Genomic DNA, 20,997 nt, shown 5'->3' on the forward strand with positions numbered 1-20,997 from the left:
CTTTGGGTCCCTGGGTTGGGTGAGCAGTGAGGACACCACTGTTCAGGGGCAGGGCAGCGTGCTCCCATGGAGCCGGGAGGTGAGAAGTGATCCCAGGTTCCCCTGGTTGGTGAGACCCAAAGAACAGCAAGGCTTAGCCGAAATCCTTTGAAAATGCAAAATCAAGAACATCATCTGTTTGACCTCCTTAAGTACCACAGCTGTTAGCAAAAGATAGGAATGAAAGGCTTTAAGGTTTGTTGGTTTGGTTTTTTTTTAAATACAAGAAAAGAGGAATTGGAAGTGACTGAAAACAAATGATGGCAAGCCAGGAGAGAGAAACAGGAGGAAAACATTTTCCTGTGGAAGAAAGGAACACGTGCCACATCACTGTGTTTTTTAAATGCAAAGGTAGAGTCACAAATTATATTCACAGCTTCCGAAATGCATACCCACAGAGTTTCACCCATGGAAATCTTGCATCTCTTTGAGACTCCCATTTAAAAGCAAAACAGAGTATAACCGATACACGTTGTAACTCGCTCTGAAGAAATCTGTCCCTCCCAATGACGCGTGGTGGTTATTTACACCTTCCCGGCGCCTCAGAGGTTCTACCAGAGATGGCATTACTCGGCGCCGATGCAGGGCAGAGGAGAGAGGTTGTTCGCAGACGGGACGTGCAATGGTGTCAGCACAATAACTTAGGATTATTTGTAACAATTATATTTCGGGGTTTTGGTGGTGAGTGTAACCTGGGAATCCTGACCGAATTGGAGGTACCGAATGGGTCAGCAGCAAACCCCCTGGGTATTAAAGTACAGCAGGGATCGCACGGCCAGCGCTGTGTGCCCTCTGGTGCAGAGCGGGATGTCTGTTGGAGGAGGAGAGCTGATGGGGCTTCACGTGTGATCGTACCAGCTTGACACGATTAGACAGCAGAATACAAATGCTCTACTAATGGCTTTATTATTGCAATCCTGCCTGCTCTTGAAAGAGTGCATTTGAAGTATCACTTCACATCACGTGTATATGTGGCACTGCATATGGGATCTCTGTTTTGTCCTCACACGTTTCATCGGATAGATTTTAGTTCACGTGGCATCCCATCCCTGCCCAAACCCTGCTGGTTTTCTTACACAGAAATCACATCAGGTAAATGCCGCAGGAGGTTTTGACCACGGAAATGCAGTTTCCTGCAAATTCCTGGTGTTAGGCCTCTACTGCTGTCTGCAGGACTTTGCTCGTTCGGAGAGGTCTGAGGTTAACAGATTGTAATGCAGAGCGTTGAGAGGTCACTGAGACAACGAGCAGGGATTTCCAAGCTCTTGGTCTCGTCCAGGCGAGGAGCAGAGGCTGCTTGCTGCAGGCAGGGTGAGCACTGAAGGGCTGGCAGTGCTGGTGTCGTGACCTGTGGGATTCACAGTGATATCCTCTAACCCTGAGGAAGGGTTATTAATTAGAGCGAGGAAAAGAATCTTAAATCCCTAAAGCCACTCTGCTGTGCCTGCCCCAGCTGCCCTGCCGTGCTCGCGGAGGGGAGCAGGCAGCACCTGCACCGTCACCTCCCAGCCTCTCCCAACCTCGTCTTTCTCTCCAAAAGTCTAAAGAGCAGGAACAGGCACCCACCTAGCTCTTAATAAACTTATTAATAAATTTTACCTCCCTTAACACTGCCCACTGAGATATCTCCTCCCCAGGCTGCAGGTTCCCTGCCTGCCGGCAGCCAGTTCTTGAGAAGTTTGGCGCTTCTCTCTCTCTTGGTTTTGCCTCCCCTCTGCGACAAGGGAAACTCTGATCGTGCCTAAAGCGCACATTTCCCTCTTCAACTAATCGTCTCCTGCAGACGGCAGTATGTTTTGTCAGACAACACAGGCAGAGCGTAGTTTTTCCTTCCCCCCCACGGAGCAGGGAAACTAATAAATACTCCCTGTCTCTCCATCCATCTCCTGGCTGTCTTGGGGGAACGTGAAGGCTTTGCGGTGCCTAAAGAGGGATTGTTCTTCTCCCCCCGGCGCGTGCAGGGAAATGGCTGCAGGAGTCAGTAACTCTCTAACGATGACAGGCTGGCCGGGACAGGACGGTGGCTTCGTGCCGGGCTCGGTGTGCTGCAGCATCTCGCCGTGCCTGCGGGCTCCCCGCTTGCTGATGCTGAGCACGGGTCCCGCTCAGCGGGTACTTTCTCTCTTTGCTCTTGTATACACCAGTTAGTGTTAATGAGCATGGCTGCACAGTTAATTAGCAGCATTTGTGGTACTGCTCGCTCAGTCTAGGAAACTTAGCCTCTATATGCACTTTGTACAGTACATAGATACCTATATAGCATGTAGTTAGGCCAAATACCACCACCTCGGCATGCAGAAGTCGTTAGCCCGTACCGAGTGATTGAGGTGCACTGCGATCTTTCGAAGAGCTTTGTGCGGGCCCAGCGGACGCTAGAAACGTCGCACACCCCTCGCGCTCCCCCAAAAAGCTGCAGGGTGACCCCGCTCACTTGTGCAAGAAGGTAGTTGTACCAAACGTTATTGCTGTGCGTATTTCATCCCTGGCATAATAGTCCTAATACATTTTGTACGTTCGTTCATGTTATTTGTGCACAGACCGTGAAAAAGAACTTGTGCGTAATAATATGTAGGAAAAATGGTACTAATCATACTACTGCCTTTGCCCTCTTCGTTCCCCTCCCTTTCCCTTTCCTCTGCATGAAATGTGATGCTCTTACTAGTTCATGCCGTGCTTGCCCCCACCAGTCCTGACTTCTGTTTCCCTCTTTCCTTTCTTTTCTTCTTCACGTATATTGCATTTTTCAGCTTCTCTTACTCTTTCCTCTCTGCTAAATCTATGCACAATGTATAGGCAGACCCACAGTTAAAATTAGTTTCTGACATTTTCTGTTCCTGAGGGGTTTTCTTTAGCAAGTTACCTTCTTTTTGTTTGATATGAATGTAATTATCTGATGGGGCATCAGTTTTGTTTTCAGACTGGTATCTCGATCTCCTTGCCCCCCCCCCTCCAAAATGTTGCACATAAAGTTTATTTATTTTTGTGGCCACAACATACATAGTTGTAATCTGCTATTTTAAAATTAAGCTATCAATTATTAAACCTGTGGCTGAATATTTTTTTTTTTTTTGGGGGGGGGGGGTAGTTGGGAGGAAGGCCATAGATTTACAGTTATTTTAATGGTAAGAACTGAATGGCTCCACAGCAGCAAGGCCAAGGAGATTTTGGTGTGCAGAAAAAGAAATTTTAGGTGCGCTGTATTTTTCCAGGGCAGAGCATTGTGCTTCTTACAAAGCATCAGAGAACACTGTATCTTCAAACCAGCTTCTGCACACAAACTGGATTTAAAATAAATAACTTTTATTCATTACTGTAATAGAACTGTTGATGCATTCATTTGTTTAAACCTAAATGTACTATATTTCAGTGTGCTGCTTCTAACAACCTGAATATCTGGCACCTTTTAAAAATGTTTATCAAGCTTTTGGCTGTATTTCTCTCTCTACATAGATACCATAGTTCAGTTGAATACATGGTCGTGTTTGATTAGGAGATGTGTTAGAGATAAGTCACTTGTTGGGAAAAAAGCATTTACGGTTTTTGTGTATAAAAATGAAATTTGTAGGACGCATGAAATTTCATTCTTTTATGGTAAATTACTCACAAGGATATGTTAGAACCAGATGTAAATGAGTGCTGATTTTAAGTTTGTACCTTCCGAAACACAAAAGGATGCAGTACCTACGGTCCTGGTGAATGACATGTGATAGATTATAGCGAGAGCAGTCAGAGCAAATGAAATTGTAATGGAGTTCCTATTCTGGCTGCAGGAAATAGCTGTTATTTATCCTGTTTGGTAAGATGCTGCATGCATACTACTGTTTATTATATACTTAAAAATCCCTTGGCAAGTCAATAATGAATAAATGAACTTAAAGCTATTACAACACCCTTAGCATAAAGAGTGTAAGCCAGAATATTTTTCAGCATACTCTTTCCTGAGTTTGGCTGAGGTGTTTCTGCAGAGATGCTAACCTGGATAGTTCAAATGAACAGTTTTGATTCTTTCTCCTGGCAGGTGTACGAGGCAGTCCCATGCGACAGCGAGTGCAATCAGTATTCTTGGGTAGTAGAACCGTGGTCTCCGTGCAAAATCAACAGCGAACAAAATTCCCTCCACTGTGGAGAAGGAATACAAACGAGGAAAGTCAGGTGCGTGAAGACAAAAGCACAGGTACTCCAGATTAAAAAGACCTGATACATACTTGCATAAAGCTGCAATATCTGGCCATCTGACAGTGAGTACATTGCTGAGCCCAGTGTATTTCAAATTAAAAGAAACATGCATTTATGTGCAATGTTTTACAGGAAAAGCATCTCAGAGGTGCAGCCTTGTGTTACGATCAAGACGTCTTTTAGGAAGAAGGCATGATGTTTAAATTAGAATTCTTCAACCTAAATGCCATATATGCATAAAGCCCTCTGAGGTGCAAACCTCCATATTCTGATTTGCTAGCATTTTCCCCAAGTAATGGCACTGCACACGCCGGAGTGACGTTCATTATTAGTGAATATTCATTCCCCAGGCACGGGGAAATGCTGAGTTATTTCCAAATGTTCAGATGTTACTAGCAGAAGCACAAAGGTTTGTTCTTGCTGGTTGTCATTTTCTGTTCGCTCATCTGTCAGCCGATCAAAGTTAAAATCCCTCTGTATGAAGTTTGAAATGTTTATTGAAAGTAGTTACTGAAATCTGAGAGTAACAAAAGCGTGTCATGCATGTAGCTGGTTTTGATTTGCATTAAAATGATTAATTCTGCTTTTTGACCAGCCGTGCTGTGTATAGCTATTGTGTTACATGTAGTGTCCTATATGGGGTCGAGCAGACCTGTTGATATCCATCACTTCTGCAGTACGCTGGTGATCCTCTAATGAAAATGTCTGTTTTCTGTGTAGGTGTGTGAGTACTGCTGAGGACCACGGAGGGGAGACTGTGCCCAACACACTGTGTAATCAGGCTGAAATCCCAGATCTAACGCAGAAGTGTAGCCTGTACTGTCCCAGTGAGTGTGCGGTGTCTGACTGGGGACAGTGGAGCAAGTGTCCGCAGGTAGGCTCTCCTGCTTGTGTCTCTGTGGCAATGTTCCTTACACGTCGGTCTTCTCTGTCCTTCAACTATTTCATGAGATAGTTAGTTTCTAACAAAGTAAAGTAATTTCTGAGGGAGGTCAGGTTTAATGGATCCCGCCAGCATGGTTGAATCTGGAGATACTTGTATTTCTATAGAGGCTGAGCTATAGAAAGTTAGTTAGTAAAACACAGAGTTATTACTGTGACAGTTGATTCAACACATCCTTCTGCTTGGTCTATGGGAGAGGACCCACACCAGCAGAGTGGGTGAAGGGACCGGTATTCTAGCTGCAGTAAGGGCTGTCTGTGTTAGGAAATATTCACAAGGGAGAGCTCTGTAAGTGACACACGTCTGCCATAACAACCTGCCGGTAAACCGTGGTGGTGGCACTCCTCCGGACAGGTCTTAGGCCTGAGGGAATGACAGCTCTTCCTTCCCAACAGACACTATTTCTGTCCAGCATCTCCTCCTCCTCAAAACCTTGAGGGAAGATTTGAGGCAACAGCAACAGAAGGGCATGGCAGCAAGATGCCTGAACAATTTGTCATGTCATGAAATACTCAAAACTTTGTGAATTATGCAGGGATTCAAGCCACTGCCAAGTGCTCTGTGTTTTCCTAAGTGTGCAAGATGGAAAGAAGCTGCAAATTCTGTCTTGTGAAAACTCTCTGGCCTCAAAGCATGTCATTTCAAACCTATTGTTTCTCTCTGATCGGTGTTGAAATAGGTGCCAGGTTTAATCTCAGGGTTTTTTAAATAGACCTGCTTGATGTATTTAAGTGACAAACATATATTCATTGCCCCAGTGTTAACAGGGCCATTATCAAAAGTCTCAGTGGTTATTGGACAGGTATTTATACTACTGCTGACACAGGTAATTTCCTTCCGTAATATTTTGTGTAGCGTATCAATATACTCAGTAAGAACATGTCAAATAAAATCTTGTGTTTCATTTCCTGCATTTGCCTCCTCCTGAGCAGCATAGCTTTGATGAAGTATAATGCTCTTGCAACCGATACAGACGCTTGGATACCTTTCAAAGTCCCACTGTGGTTGGGCTGTTTCTTTGCCATTGACTTTTTTTTCAGAGATAGATTTTCCTCCTTTTAGCATGCGCTAAACTAACGCAGAGATCCTCAAGGCCATTGGGTATTTTTCAGGTGCCTTGGTGGCAGTCAGTTGGTTACGAAGGACTGCTTGAAGCTTTAAGCACCCTAGTATCCTTAAGACACCCTGAAGGCTCCTCTTTGGCAATGGTGAAGCCCCTGTAGCCCACAGAAGCAGGAAAGGGATGCCCAGAGCTCGTGGGCTGCACTCCATCAGGCAGCGCAGCTCTTGGCAGTCACAGGGCTGAGAGCCACAGTCCCTGTGTCTGTTTGTACATCCTTTTGCCATGGTAGATGTTAATTCATAAATGTGAGGGCATCTGTATGCCAATGCAATTAACTGAACAATATGTTTTCACAAGCTGTTCTGCAATGCTTTGTTGTGAAACTGAGATGACTGTGTGCTGATGGAGCATGTGTTTAAATAGTTCTGTCCAGATATGAGGCAATAAACAGCTTGAAGTTTTATGGACAGATAAAACCCTCCTTTTGATGAGTTTACAGCAGTGCTGTCTCCTTTTTATAGCTACTCCGGTGTGCTGGTTTTGGCTGGGGTAGAGTTAATTTTCTTCACAGTAGCTAGTATGGGGCTCTGTTTTGGATTTGTGATGAAAACTGTTGATAATTCAGGGATGTTTTCATTACTGCTGAGCAGTGCTTACACAGAGTCAAGGCCTTTTCTGCTTCTCCCCCCACCCACCAGCGAGGAGGCTGGGGGGGGGCACAAGAAGTTGGGAGGGGACACAGCCGGGACAGCTGACCCCAACTGACCCAAGGAATATCCCCGACCATAGGACATCATGCTCAGCACATAAAGCTGGGGGAAGAAGAAGGAAGGGGGGACGTTTGGAGTGATGGCGTTTGTCTTCCCAAGTAACCATTTCATGTGATGGAGCCCTGCTGTCCTGGAGATGGCTGAACACCTGCCTGCCCATGGAAAGTGCTGAATGAATTCCTTGTTCCACTTTGCTTGCATGGATGGCTTTTGCTTTCCCTATTAAACTGTCTTTATCTCAGCCCACGAGTTTTCTCACTTTTACCCTTCCGATTCCCTCCCTGATCCCATGGGGAGGGGAGCGAGCGAGCGGCTGGGTGGTGGTTAGTTGCCAGCTGGGGTTAAACCACGACATCTGGCTATTTGTGTTTAGTTTTGAGAGAGGACCACACAGCACAGTGCCTCCCAGGCTCCACATGCTTACCATCTCCGAGCCGAGTGCTGGGCTTGCTGGAAGTGCAGAATGGCTGTACCATGGCGACGGTGTAGCTTCAGTATATGTGGGGGTACTGGTGTGATGGGGCAGGGATTGAGGGAAAAGCGGTGGCCAGGAGCGAGTCATTGCCAGCACCAGGGTAATTAATGCAGCCCTCCATCTCCTGGGTCGCCACTAGGAAAAGTGGTCACTGAGAATGGCCACAAGCTGGTGGACATTGTCAATGAAGTTACAAAGGCAATGAAGCCTACGGAGGATCCCGTTTTGTCTGTAAGGGAAGAGCTACGTATGGTCAGTTGAATAGCTCCACTGGTTGCAAGTGAGAGCTTGGGTCTGGACCTCGCATGGAGACCCTACATATAGACACCCAAATATAGGAGTCTGCATCTCATGTTAAGTCTTTTGGTCAGACCTGTTGTGCCTCCAGCCTTGCATTTAATGTCTTCCCATGGAGCCCAAAAAACACATCGGTAAGTTTGCATGCATAGAACCTCTTGCTCGTTAGAGCTGTCTACTTAATTGCGTTTGAGGGAATTTTGCTCAATAGCTGGTATATTCATGCATGATTTCTGATTCATGCCAAACTGGAAATAAATGCCTGTCTTCTGAGGATGTATGAAATGCTTTTTGAATATTCACCAAAAACCCGTTTTCTAAGTATGGCTCCTTTCTCTTCCCTAAGTAATCAGAAAAATTTGAAGGATCACATCATATTGCAATGAAAAAGCAAAACCGTACATCCTGGCTGCTCTTTTTCAAGCCCATTTACGTTTCATATCAAAATAGTTGGCACTTTTAATTGTAGCACGCTTGTGAGGCAGCTGCCAAAGAGGATTCCAGGAAATCTTCCTGTATCTCTGGTCATGTTTGGCTTGCTGGAGATAAAGAGGATTTATGAAACTTGACAAATTCTAGTTTGTAAGAAATGAACAATCACAATTTCAGCCTCATCTTTGCCTGAGTAGCTCTTCTATTTGAGATATTTACCTAAGCTTTTGGTCAGGTGAGAATTCTTTTCCAGTTCCTTTGGTGTTCTGCTCATATTTTATAGTGGTGTTAATAAATTCATCCTGATAGCAGAATAACTAACTCTTATCAGCTGAATATAAAAAGGCCTTTTAGATTATCCAGTGTACCTTTTGTCAATATGTCATTGTACTCTGGATACTTTCTAGGGTATTACTCGGTTTTATCTTGTAGCAGTACTCTCCCTATGTGAATTTTGCACTTTCAGGATGGTAAATGATCTTGAATCATGTTGAAATCAATGAGTCATAAAGGTAGCGACTGCTTTGTCAATAGGAAGTATTTTCTTCAATACTTCTTTCTTCCAAAACATTGTATTTGTTCTACTTTTTTGGCTGCATTTCCCTTTTGCTTTTAAATATTTGTGTTTCTAGGGTGGTCTTTTGTAATTTCAGATGATCCCACAATTCTTTAATGTGTATTTTCCAACTGAATTGCAATTCTTGCATCTTGATTATAGTGCTATTTAACCCTGCTACACAAAGCTGAATTTTAATATTTCCTCTAATGACACTTTGCCGTGACCTAGAAATGCAGCTGCCGAGGTTACTTTTGAGGTTTTGTCTCTTTACTGGATTTGAGAAACTCATAATTACTGATTTAAAGCTTCCCTGTTTTTCTCACATTCTCTATTGTGAGACGTAAATTCAAAATGGTTTTCCCTCTGATTGAAGACTATTTTTTGGCTCATAAAGTTTTCTTCTTTGTCGCTAAGTAACATCCACGTAACTTGAATATCAAGGCTTTAAAGCCATTTAAAGTAACAGTTTGAAGCTTGCTAGTTAGAAAAAAAAAACCATAAGCAAATTAGATTGACTTGCGTTTTGCTTCAGAGATTTCGTATTCGTTCCAGCTACAATAGTGTGTTCAGTCAGACATCATCACTTGATTGCTCAAAGACCCAGCTAAACAATCTGGAAACCAAAATCCTATCATCTCTGTTACATATTCAGTGATCGAATAACATGCACTTCCTGCAGTGTCTCGACTTTGTATTCATCTGACTTGGAAATGTAATTAATTGACTTCAATTGAATTCATCAAAGCATTCTTAAAAAGAGTTAATATGCGAGTTGTGCTACAAGTCCCTGAAATAATTACCTCAAATTTATTTTGTTACCTCTCTTGTCGTGTGGATAGCTGTCACAGCCCCCGTAGCCGCTCGGAGTGGCCTCCTTGTTTGCCTCAGCTGTTGGCATTTCTAGCAGCTAATTCCAAGCGGTCTGAAATTAGTTCATTTAGGAGGTTACATGTCTAGTGAGTGAGAACAGCTGTCTCTGTTTCAGCGAGCATTTTCCTCATGGATCAATAGCGATGTATAATGCTCAGGACTTGCGACAATTGAGTTATTACTCTCTTGAATCTGCGAGGGGAGTGTAATGTTGTAGCAACTGATCATATTAGAAGTGGCACCAGGCAGTACAGCCAGCTCTCGGGTTTTGCAGTGACTTTCATCGTAGATGCGAGTCAGAGTCATTGCAGTTTGGAAATGCCAACTGGAAGAGAAGTTGGGGACTCTTGTAGACGCTGGGGCTCACTGCGTGCATTACCAAAGTCTTCATCACAACTAGTACCTTTATACGTAGGTTTGGCAGAGGACCTGCAGTGTGGAGGCTGGATTGAAGCATGATGTTTGCACAGAGTTGTATTTCTTGCCCAAGAGAGAATTTACTCAGGTCAAGCATGAGAATTATGCTGGTCCAAGGCTTTTTGGAAGAACATGCACTTCTTATGCGTAGCTGTGACTTGATTTTTTGTATAGCTTTATCAAAAAGTTGGTAACTGCTGTATTTTTTTAGATTTGTTTTGGGTTTACTCATCTTTATTAATAATAGTTTTTTAAAAAGTAATGGTTATATATGGAGGCAGGTAAGGTTTCAGAACTTAGATGCATCTCAAAAAGAAAACTTATGCAAATACATTTTCATTTCAAAAGACTGCTCATGTTATTGTAAATGGCTTGTTAAATTGTTACAAAACATCCACATCGGCATGAACAATATAACGGTTCATTGCACTGTTAAAAATAGTCAAATCCTGTGGCTGGCAATGCATTTACCTTAGTTTGAGGTTGTATGTTTCCTTATGAATAGCCAGTTAAATATAATGTGGCTGGCTATTTATAGTGCAGTATGCATTATACAAGCAGTTTGATAAATTAAACAGCTTAAAGGGGCTCTCTAATGGGTTACAACCTTTGTGCTGTACAATTATGATGCATATGAGAGCCTAGATCAATGGACAGCTTTTAAAATCCATCACAAAGAAGGTCTAGTAGTGTATATTAATGTGTGATATGTTAACAGCTCTTACTCTGGAACTTAGCATTCATAACCTTGCAGTTTTATTTTATTTAATGTCCTTCTCTTCCAGAACAAACTTTCTGTGCTTTGTCTGTTCTGTTATTGTCTGGAGCAAAGGCTGGGTACATCTTTTGTGTATGTTTGTGTCCCTCGCTTTTTATGTTAGCTGAAAATAGTGACAAGTGCTCATGGTGGAAAAACATGATTGGCTAAAAGAAATACTAAAAAATGCAGTATTAATAATGCCAAGAATTCCTCCATAGATTCAAGATGATTGCTTTTATAATTTCTAAATGGTCCTTTGGGAAGAACTCTGATTCATTCCTACCTTAACATTTTATGTACATTTATATTCAGTGCTTCAGAATATTTTGTTTCTGTAGTGGTTTATATAATCTGGCCTATAGATCCCTGGCTCTAGCTCAACTTTTTTCACACTTCATAGAAAAGAATAATGGAAATGGTGAGATTTAATACAATAAAATAGGCTGGGACAATATAGTTATACACATAAAGAAACTTACTGTGTCTGTGTATGACGTCCTACTGCTGTAGGCTGTTAATGTACGATCTGAGTTAGGTCCCTGTTATTATTTCCATCCAGAAATTATTTCCATTCCTACCACTGATTCCAAAGGAAGCACATGCCCCATTGCTTACAGTCATCCAGAAGGAATCTGGACTAAATCCAACAAACAACATAGTCTGTAAAACTTAACTGCCAAACTGAGTTGGCACCTAACCTTGAAGGTACATGGAGTTCTCCAGGCCTCTGACCTTCTACCTTCATGCATCACAGCTACCTCTGTTTCTTAGGACTTGTTTCCTCTCTTATATTTGTGGCCAGTTGGCACCCGTATCCATTGTCCTTCTTTGGTCCATAAATCTTTACTCTATTTCTAGTCTGGGTGGTGTCAGAAGTGGTTTTCAGTTGTCCAGAACAGAGGCAGAAATTGGACAAAGGTTTTCCACTTGCTCAGGAGGCACTAAAGTCTGACGGTCCCCAGGCTACAGCAAGAATTACTTGTCGTTCCTGCTGGCACCAACCCTCTAGCAGAGCAGAGCCTCAGTTTCCTGGAAAGATAGGTGAAGGTGCCAAGTCTCCAGAGTTGCTCTTACTGCAGTTCACTGGAGATGTGCTTGGAACCGAGATGCAAGCGAGAGGCTGAATTCCACCCCACTTTCTTTTTCTCTTTCCACTACATGAGGTCTGTGCAAGAGTTGCTCGATCTGGACCCTGGCATGGATCAGTGAGCTCTGTGCGTGTGGAGAGCTTCAGCACCTGCACAGGGTTCTGCATTGTGCTCAGTTCAACCACCACCTGGCTCTGACGCTGCCTAAATCTATCTTAATAAATCATTACAATCTAAGTCTATCACCTTGGCTTTCAATTTCTGTGTAAGGAGATTTGCTGTTACGCCCAATTCTACCCCATTGTTCCAACTATGGTAACTAGTTATGGGATTTATAACCACAGTCGTAAAATTAAGTAGCATGACCATAAAGAGATGATCTCAAAAATACAAGTGAAAGTTAAACTCTCACTACTGAACACTTCCATTGTATGTACCTGCCTTTCTCTTAATGGTGTTGTTGGCTGCACCTTTTCCTCTTTCCTTGTGCTTCCACTGTAGAAGAAATGTTGTCTAATGCTGAGCACAAACCAGTTGTGATTACCTTACAGGAGGTAATGGCTCACTTAATGTAAAAATAATTTTAAAAAAAGCTCAATCTATGATCAAAGTAGTAGTTATTAATAGAACAGTTGGAAGTAAAATAATGTCTCTAAAAGTACAGCATCCACTCACTGGGAAGAGAGGAGTTGTAAGTGAATATACTCAGTAAAAGGTTGCTGAATCACAATGGTGTTTATTTATTTAAAACCCCCAAAATTGTAGATAAGAAACTTGGATTCCTAGTGGGGTAGAGCAGATCCAGTCTTGATCTGTGTATCTGAACATCACCTTCACTATTTCATATAGAAGAGCATTTGAACAGTCAAGTTGTTTTTGTCATTTTCTTCATTTGTGAGAATATTCAGAATCAACCCCTTCTGTAATCTTGCCCAAATCTTCATTAATTCTGTGATAATTTCTTTCTTTAATTACTCAAGTAATACTTCTTTTTTTTTGCTGCCTTTTCTGTAATATTACTGATTGCTTTTTCTGTCCTACCTCCTAAAATTGTTTTTGCCATTAATGGTGATAGGTTTTTCTCTCAGTATTTTTTAAGATCCAAATTCAGGACCAGACAGTATGTATCTGGCGGATTGAAAGTGATGGCAGTGGTGACAATGGTGACATAATATCATCATTGTGCTTTGCAGCCTTCACACTTCTCTTTGTTATTGCTTGTTAATACCCTCAGCATCTCCCCACTGGAAACAATCCCTCTTCTTTAATTTTAACCATTCACATCCTCTAATGACTTTGAGTCTGCCAAGCCATTCCTCAACCTTTGCCACATCGTAAATATTTAATTTTTCCAGCCTGGGATTTTGGAGGGGTCCTGCAGGAGTTGTGCACCCAAGCCCACTGAGATTCCAAGGTAGCTGGATACTCAGCTCCCTCTTGCTCCTTTGAAAATCCCAGCTTTCATCTTTTTCTTTACAAGTCATTCCCTCCTGCTGCTTAGTCAGTTCCATATATATTTGGCTCAATTTTTTACATAGTTAACTTGAAAGAGTAAGGCCAGAAAATCAATTATAAAACTAAATTGACTTCTCAATTGACGTAAAGAGAAATTCAACAAATAATATTACAGGATATTAGTTACAGTTTGCCGACTTTGAATTTTTGCATGTTTCCCGTGTACTCAGCTTGATTAAATGAACACTTTTCCTACAGAGATTCTTTATTATTCAAAACTGGTAAAAGTGGGTAGCTTATCGCATCCGCTCTGGCTTCTGAACAACATGGCTCATCAGCGCAGTGAGAACGCCGGCTTCAGAGCTGCAGTAAACCAGTCATTTATTTGGATCCTGGCAAACACCAGCTAGATTTTGACCTGTTAGACTGGTCTGCTACCCACCAGGAGGACATCTGAGAGGGAAAATGGTCCTGCTAGCCAGGAAATGCGGGTGGCTGTATGACAGCATGTGCAGCATTGAGCTGCGTCAGTGCCCTGTAATTGAGCACAATGGGGAGCATGCTAGACGGGGGAAAAAACGCTATTTTATTAAAAGAAGATACTTATCTACAAATGATGCATATTTTCTGTCTGCAGGTTCTTATTTCAAAGGGAGCAAAAGCAGGTATTTCCCAGATGGCACAGACTTAACTTCTGTCACAGCTTTCATGGATTTTTTTTCCCTTTGGTGACATAATGCAGAGAAACATTAATTAGAAGCAGCTACTGAGATACCTTCTTTGATTTTTTTTAATTTGCTTTGTTTTATTGGCAAATCATTTAAGTTATTAGCGTTAGTTGTGAGGATGAACAATCAGATTAGTTGTGGAAAAGGCAGTAAACTATTGGTAAACGCTTAGCAGAGGTTTAATTTTCAGATAATTAAGAACAATTGGGTATTTTAGATGACCACTGGTGTTCGAATAAGATTACCATTCAAAATAATTTGACAAGGTGTGTGTCAGCAATAAGAACATAATAGAATTTCCCTCACATAGTGTGAGCGTAAGGAAAATAGACCCTGACGGTGTATTTTAAGACTAGACCAGACTTTTTTTTCTATTTGTCCTGATATTTATTCTGTTTGTTTATGCTATCATCTGTGCAATTCATCCAGTTTACAGTAGTCTGAGGTCTAGATTTATGCTGCAACGCCATTACATTTCTCTTTAATATTCACAATACAGGAATTATCCATAATTTCACCCGTGCAGGGTTCAGTGTTTGCAGGCAGTTCACTGCATGATAATAAGCCTGTGGTTTTAAACTGCTCGTTATTTTTTGTAATTAAAGTACTCTATAGAAAAATCATGTTTTAAATTCCCAAGCATTTATGAAAACATATTTCTACATGCATTGTTTTTTCGGTTTTCTTTGCTGTTCGTGAGCAATCTTTAGTCCAAATGAGAGACTGTTAGGAGTTAAATAGGTCATCTTGTTCAGTAAATGGCTGTGAATACCTTTAATAGGGATTTATTTCCATTAGGTTTGCTGCGACCGCTTCTACACACCCATTGCTGTTGTACTGGGTTGCCAGAAAACTCTGCTGAGTTTCAGCAGCCTGTGCCTTTGGGGCTGCTTTTCTGTCCCAGCCTTGCAGCTGAAATGGCTATTACGTATTCCCGTAATCACCCTGGCTTCAGAATAAGCTTATTTAGACTTTTTTGTGATTTCATTTAAAGAGACAAAGCAGCAATCCTTAGTGCTCTTCACCTTAGCCTTGCCCGGTGCCACAGGCATTTAATCTTTGGCGTTGTGACCCCTTCATCCTGAAATATTTTCCCTTGGCATAAGACACGGATGCGACAGGCAGGGCTGGGACACCAGCAGTGGCACTGCGTTCACCATAGCCCAGCCAGTGCTTATGCTATAGCCCCAAATTAAGTAAACCAAGGGGAAAATGTAGAAATGCATAGGCAGAGCCGGGCAATGCCTCCGTGTGACATCCAAACAGAAGAGCTCTTGCGTTGCAGAGGAGGGGTAAGCAGGAGGCTGCAGGAGGGGATTTGTGGGATTGAGGAGATGCTTTCCTCTACATAAAGGCGATGTTTCTTGCAAGGCTGAAAGCATTTGGTCACTATTGCTGTCTGCAGCGAAATGGAAAGGAAAACAGCCCCATGCCACAGTACTAAGTGAGGATGGGGGGCTGCTAAAACCAAACAATTTTCATGCCTGTGATGTACAAACACAAATGAAAACTGGCCTCAATTGGTTTTTATTCATGTGAAAATGTAAACAAGTGAATCCTGGTTTATAGGCAGTCGGCCATGAATATTTGTATCACATACTTTGAAAAGTCACCCCATCTTGTTGTCAGCATCATAACTGATATGTAATTACAAATGTCCCATTATTCAGTACTATGACATTTCACTAGAAGTCTTGGAAAGAGTTGGAAAGTAGACCACAGCAAAACAGCACGGTCTTTATCCTGTTGGAAATAAATAGTATAGGAGTGTCTAAAATAGCTGAATCAGGGTGGACAAAAGATGACTTTTATTAATATTGGATTCTTACCTTTGAACCACATTTCTTTTCCTTCATATGCTTTTAAGTATCTTTAGAACAGAAGCATGATTATATCGTAGCTCGGTACGGCCGTGGATGTGCATGTAACAACCCCAGGCGGCTGGTGTCTGTATGATTTACTAGGGTCTCTTGTACTGTCCATCGCTTTTGTATATAGGTGTGTGATCCGAATATTATGCAAACCCGAACTCGACAAGTGCTAAGGTCTTCTGTCAATACAAAGCCCTGCCCTGAAGATTCACAAATGAAGCCATGTATTCTTAACCAAAATTGCTTCCAATATCAGTACAATCTAACAGGTGAGTATAACTTTCCAATATACTCTTAGCAGGAAGTGACAGCAGTTACAACATGTATTAAATTGATGTTCTGCTTTTCCAAATGTCTTTGTATAAAAGATTCAGCTCCTTAAAGGCTTTCTCCAGTTGTGTTTTTAGTTATGTTTGCTAGTGGTGCTGGTTAAAGCCTTGACATTAAAACAGTTATGAAAAGACATCACTGATTTCACTCAAGTTAATTACATGCCTACATTTTTTTTTTGTCCACAGGTTAGTGAACAAATGCACAATTTTCAATTTAAGTTGTCATTGCAGGTACACTGGAAATAAGACAGGTTAAATGGGCTCTCTTCTTTTTGGTGGGTTATCAACAGAGTTAAATGCAAAATTCCAGTTAAAAGAGTATCATCTGTGTGATTCGGGTGAAGCCAATAATACCAACAAAAGTCTGGTTTGAAGGCAAATGTGGGTTATATGGGTGGGCATAAGATATTCAGAGCAAAATGCATTATTTAGGACCTTAGAAGCAATTAGATCTGTTGCAAACAAACTAACAAAACAAAACAAAAAACAAAAAAAAAAGGAAAAATTCCTTTTGTTTTGACCAGCTCAGATAAATGAGAAAGGTGGAGAGAGGAGAGATCTAAGAGGATTTGGGGGGCTGGTGGGAAGGGAGAACAAAACAGGATAAAATATCTGAATATAAACTCAGCCTATTTGAAATAAAAGCCCTAGAAACACACAGGCAGCAGGACGATGCCTTTTTTTATCATCACATTTCAGAAATGCAGAATATTTATGTGTTCATGTTTATCAGAGGTAGAAGACACAAAGTAATAGGTTTTCTTCTCATATGCTTCTTATTTGTTGGTGGTGTATGGAAATTTTAGTGGTTTGTCTTATGCTTTTTATTTATTTTAAATTGTGTTTTAAGGCTTATTCCAGTTTAGTTGTATTCTGACCATCATAATTTTGGACAAGTAATAAGATGAATTTTCTCCTACTAGAAGTACTTTTTTTATTTCACCAGTATTAGAGCTTAGTTTTAAATAATGGAAACCAGAGTCACCCTTCAGAAACTTCCCCAGCTATTTTATCAAAGTGAAATTTTACTTCAAACAATACCGTCTTGTAAACGCGCCAACTGGGTTGAACTGATACACTTTATCAGCGTTTAACAGTTTTCTGTGCACTCCGACGCACCGGCTTCGCTAAGGGGATACCTGAGTGCAAAGCCAGCGGTTTCTCCTCCGAGACTTGCTGGGGTTTAAGAGCGGCCTTCTTTTCTGCGGGTCGTTCTTGGGTTTGGGCTGCCCGAGGCGGGGAAGCGCCACGCTAGGGGAAGAAGATACCCCCCACCTTGGGTAGAAAGACGAGAAGAACGGGACGACGGCCGTGACCCGCAGCGCCCGCGTTTTTGCTTTGTGTCCGCAGGCTGGAGCGGGTGCCAGCTGGGCGCCAACGCCGCCTGCGGGCGCGGAGAGCGCCGTCGCCTCCTCAGCTGCCAGCGCAGCGACGGGGCCACCGTCAGCACGACGCTCTGCCAGCGGGTGAGGATGGCACAGCGCGGGGCGGGGGCGCGGGGAAACGACCGCCAGTTCGTTTGGTTTCCACAAAGCCGGTGCCTTCCCGTCCGCACCCAGACGCTGGCCGTCGGTGGTGGAGAAGTCACGTTCGGTGGTGGGACCGCAGCGGTGGGGTGATTTGGGGAACAAAAGCATCCCCAGGGTGTCAGTGGGTGGCATCGACTCAAGCGCGTGGGGCACGGCAACCATCCTGCGCCATCCCGGTGGCTCCGGCAAAGCTGGGTGACCGGGGAGATTGCGGCCCATTAGAAGTTTCTCCTTGTCCTTTCAGAGTAAGACCCGAACACCGACAGACTCCTTTCACCCATTGCACCCTTGGGAAAGCTCCCCGTAGGCGGCGATGCCGGTGTCCCACCGCGGTCACTGCCGATTTTCCTTTCCCCGACGTGGTGGCCGGCCGTGGTGGGAGGTGGCCGTTTGCGGGGGGGGTCCCGGGGAGGCTGACGCCTGTGTCTCCTTCTCATCTCACAGCTTCGCCTGGAGAAGCCCGTGCAGACGAGCAGTCGGTGCGTGGTGGGGTGCGCGGTGGACTGCCGGCTCTCGGCGTGGTCGGCCTGGTCGCAGTGCTCCCACACGTGCGGTGCCGGCGGTGAGTCCCCACCTGCCCCCTTACCCCCCTCTCCCCGCCTCAGCAATGCGGCGCGGAGGGGACCCCCCAGCCCCGGGTGGGCTCAGGCAGACCCCGAGCCGGGGTACGGAGCGCGGGCAGCGCCCTGAGCCACGCTGAAGCCTTCGGAGGTGATTTGGGACGCTCTCGAGGTCCCGAGGTGTTGGGTTTTCTGAACAAAGCAGGCTGTTTTCAAAGTACTCGACAGTGAAAAACGCAACTTAGGAAACAGGTAGACAGATGCCTGGAGGATTATTTTGGTAATTAATTCAAACTCTCAGAATTCAGTCATAGGAAACATTAACCCCTGAGAGAGGGGGAGTACGCAGAACTAGCAAAGAGCTGGGGAGAGTTACAGGGTTCTTAAGAAATAGATAAATGACTAAATACAAATCCTCAGGTGAAGTTACTTTCAGTAACATAATTGCATCCCGTTGAAGAAAAAATGCTAAGACTATTTTTCATCATTTAGTATATGCCTCTGTCTCCATCCTGTATCCACAAGTCCCTTAATACTTGTATGACTCCAGTAACTTCAGCGAGGTTTTCTATAGCCAGTAATGCTCACCAGCATACAAAAAGAGAGAGGATTAGGACCTTTTTTAACTTTATATGATTTTAAAACCCCTTTGAGTATTGATATGAGGAAATGCGTTGAAGGTTTTGTTCAAAATAAGCTTGTGACATTATTTCCCAGGCTTCTGATGTGCATTACACGTACAGCTAATGGTCTTTAAGATTCAAGAGCCATAATGTATATTTCAATCAAATTCACTTAAGGTCAAAAAGAAAAAAGCTCTTAACTTCCATAAAGTGATTCCTTCAGATGGATTTCAGAGATCAAAGCATGTTACAGAAAAAGCTTAATATTTGGATTAGTGGTGTTCTTTCTTTGCTCAGCTTTTAGCCCTTTCGTAAAGTAGTGCTTTCTTAACAGAAATGAATAATTCATGGACAGTGTTTTAACAACAACACACTAGGAATACTATTAATTCAAAATTTTATTTTTGTTCAAAATCCATTTTGGAGTGTTAATGCTCATGTTGCTGAATGGACTTAAATGGTTTTTTTGAGTGTTCAGTCACTTACTAAAATAAACAGAGCTACGTGTGCAAAAGGAGGTTGTAACTTCTTTATGGCTTTTAGCATGCTAAAGGAGCAGCTCACCCTATATAATGCCTGAAGGTTTTTTCATTCTGAGCTCTTACGTTGCATAGTTTGCAAAGGGATGTACTCGAGTAAAGGTACGTCTTGTATTCTGCCCCTGATCCTGAACTGCTTATGCAAATCCTAAAGACTGGTTAAAGAGCTGATGGTTGCAAATGCATGCAAGGGGCAGGCACTTCATGCCCTAAATCGGAGCTCGGTTTCTGCAGAGGAAAACTGGAAACATCCATGCCCTGCCAAAGCAGACCTTCCAGTGAGTGTTCTCGCTGTAGATGCCAACCTCGTTACTTGAACCACACAGTCAAGCCCAAGCTCAGCTCAGCCTATGGGTCATCTTCTGGTCCTCAAAGATCATAACTCTATTAACTCAGTTAACTCCATTAACTCTATGTAACTCAGTTATACTGCTAGCTAGAGATCTGGCTCGTACAGTTCAGGCCATAGACGTATACGATTTAAAAGCTGGAGATACTGTTTTGTGAACCTATGGCAGCTAAGCAGCTGGGAAAGCTTCTTAAAATTTGTATCATAAAGAAGCCAAGTTTTGCTCAGTCCTTCTCTATCATTTGAATAGCTTTGCAGGGACCCAAGAGTCTTCTGGATCTCATCCCAAAGCAGGAGCGCCAATGAAACAACAGTACTTTGCATCTGAGTTATATATGGTTAATTTTACTGCAGCCCCAGTCCTGATCTGAGTTTTGCTGCAGCAGCCATCAAGTGTGGAGCTACACTGATATCAAACATCCGTGATGGAGGGACCTTGGCACCAGTCCTGCAGCCATGGCCTTTGTGTCGTTCCAACAGCAGAAACACCGTCATTTCAGCTTCTTCACTGAGTTCCAGTTGGTTATAAATACTACTTGATGATGATACTAACAGAGAAGACATTAATTATATACTGATCTACAGGTGGTACTTCACAGATGAATGCAGTAAGGGTTCCCTACCTGAAGGTTCATAGACTGCAACAGCTTTGAAATCATCCTGAGTTTCTCACGGGCACTTATGAGAATAGGATGAAGCCTCAAACATGACAGGGAAAACCAAAGGATGACAATAAACAAGCTGTGGGAATTGGCTGTAGTGTACACTGATTTGGCTTCCCTTTGCCAAATGAGTAATTGCCTACTATTTGATAAAGCTAAAATGTACGACTTAGTTGCACGCTTCTCAGAAATAATACACAGCAAATCAGTTGTACGCACCATTACTGGCTCCACTCACAATAATATTCTGCTTTTCTGGCTTTTCTTGGAGAGCGTGTGAAGGACCTGCTGAAGTACCGTAAACAGCTTCAAAGAGAAACATAATTTAAATATTATTCAGATCAAAATTTAGTGTTGCTGCATTTATGCTTTCATATGTTTCTTAACTCAAGCATTGTTGCTAACGTTTTTATTCTGTCCATCTCTTCCAGTAACGGTTTGCTGTGATATATTTTAATGT

The 20,997-nt window shown here is 42.8% G+C and overlaps 1 protein-coding gene and 1 long non-coding RNA gene across 2 annotated transcripts in view; one reads left to right on the forward strand and one right to left on the reverse strand.

The window, feature by feature from the left end:
* The window catches only part of THSD7B (thrombospondin type 1 domain containing 7B), a 334,900-nt gene that overhangs the window by 292,419 nt on the left and 21,484 nt on the right, over positions 1-20,997 (forward strand). The window contains exons 17-21 of the mRNA XM_075028934.1: positions 4,058-4,191; positions 4,936-5,089; positions 16,071-16,212; positions 17,626-17,741; positions 18,249-18,366. Of these exons, the coding sequence (XP_074885035.1) occupies positions 4,058-4,191; positions 4,936-5,089; positions 16,071-16,212; positions 17,626-17,741; positions 18,249-18,366 (664 nt within the window). The remainder of the gene's footprint in view (positions 1-4,057; positions 4,192-4,935; positions 5,090-16,070; positions 16,213-17,625; positions 17,742-18,248; positions 18,367-20,997) is intronic.
* LOC142031457 (uncharacterized) lies at positions 296-9,635 on the reverse strand. The gene is made up of 4 exons (XR_012650517.1): positions 9,574-9,635; positions 7,416-7,695; positions 4,015-4,158; positions 296-1,417 (listed from the first exon to the last, which is right to left on the reverse strand). It is a non-coding gene; the product is annotated as an uncharacterized LOC142031457 (long non-coding RNA).

Source organism: Buteo buteo, chromosome 5 (assembly GCF_964188355.1).
Source record: "Buteo buteo chromosome 5, bButBut1.hap1.1, whole genome shotgun sequence".
In the NCBI taxonomy this organism is placed as follows: Eukaryota; Metazoa; Chordata; class Aves; order Accipitriformes; family Accipitridae; genus Buteo; species Buteo buteo.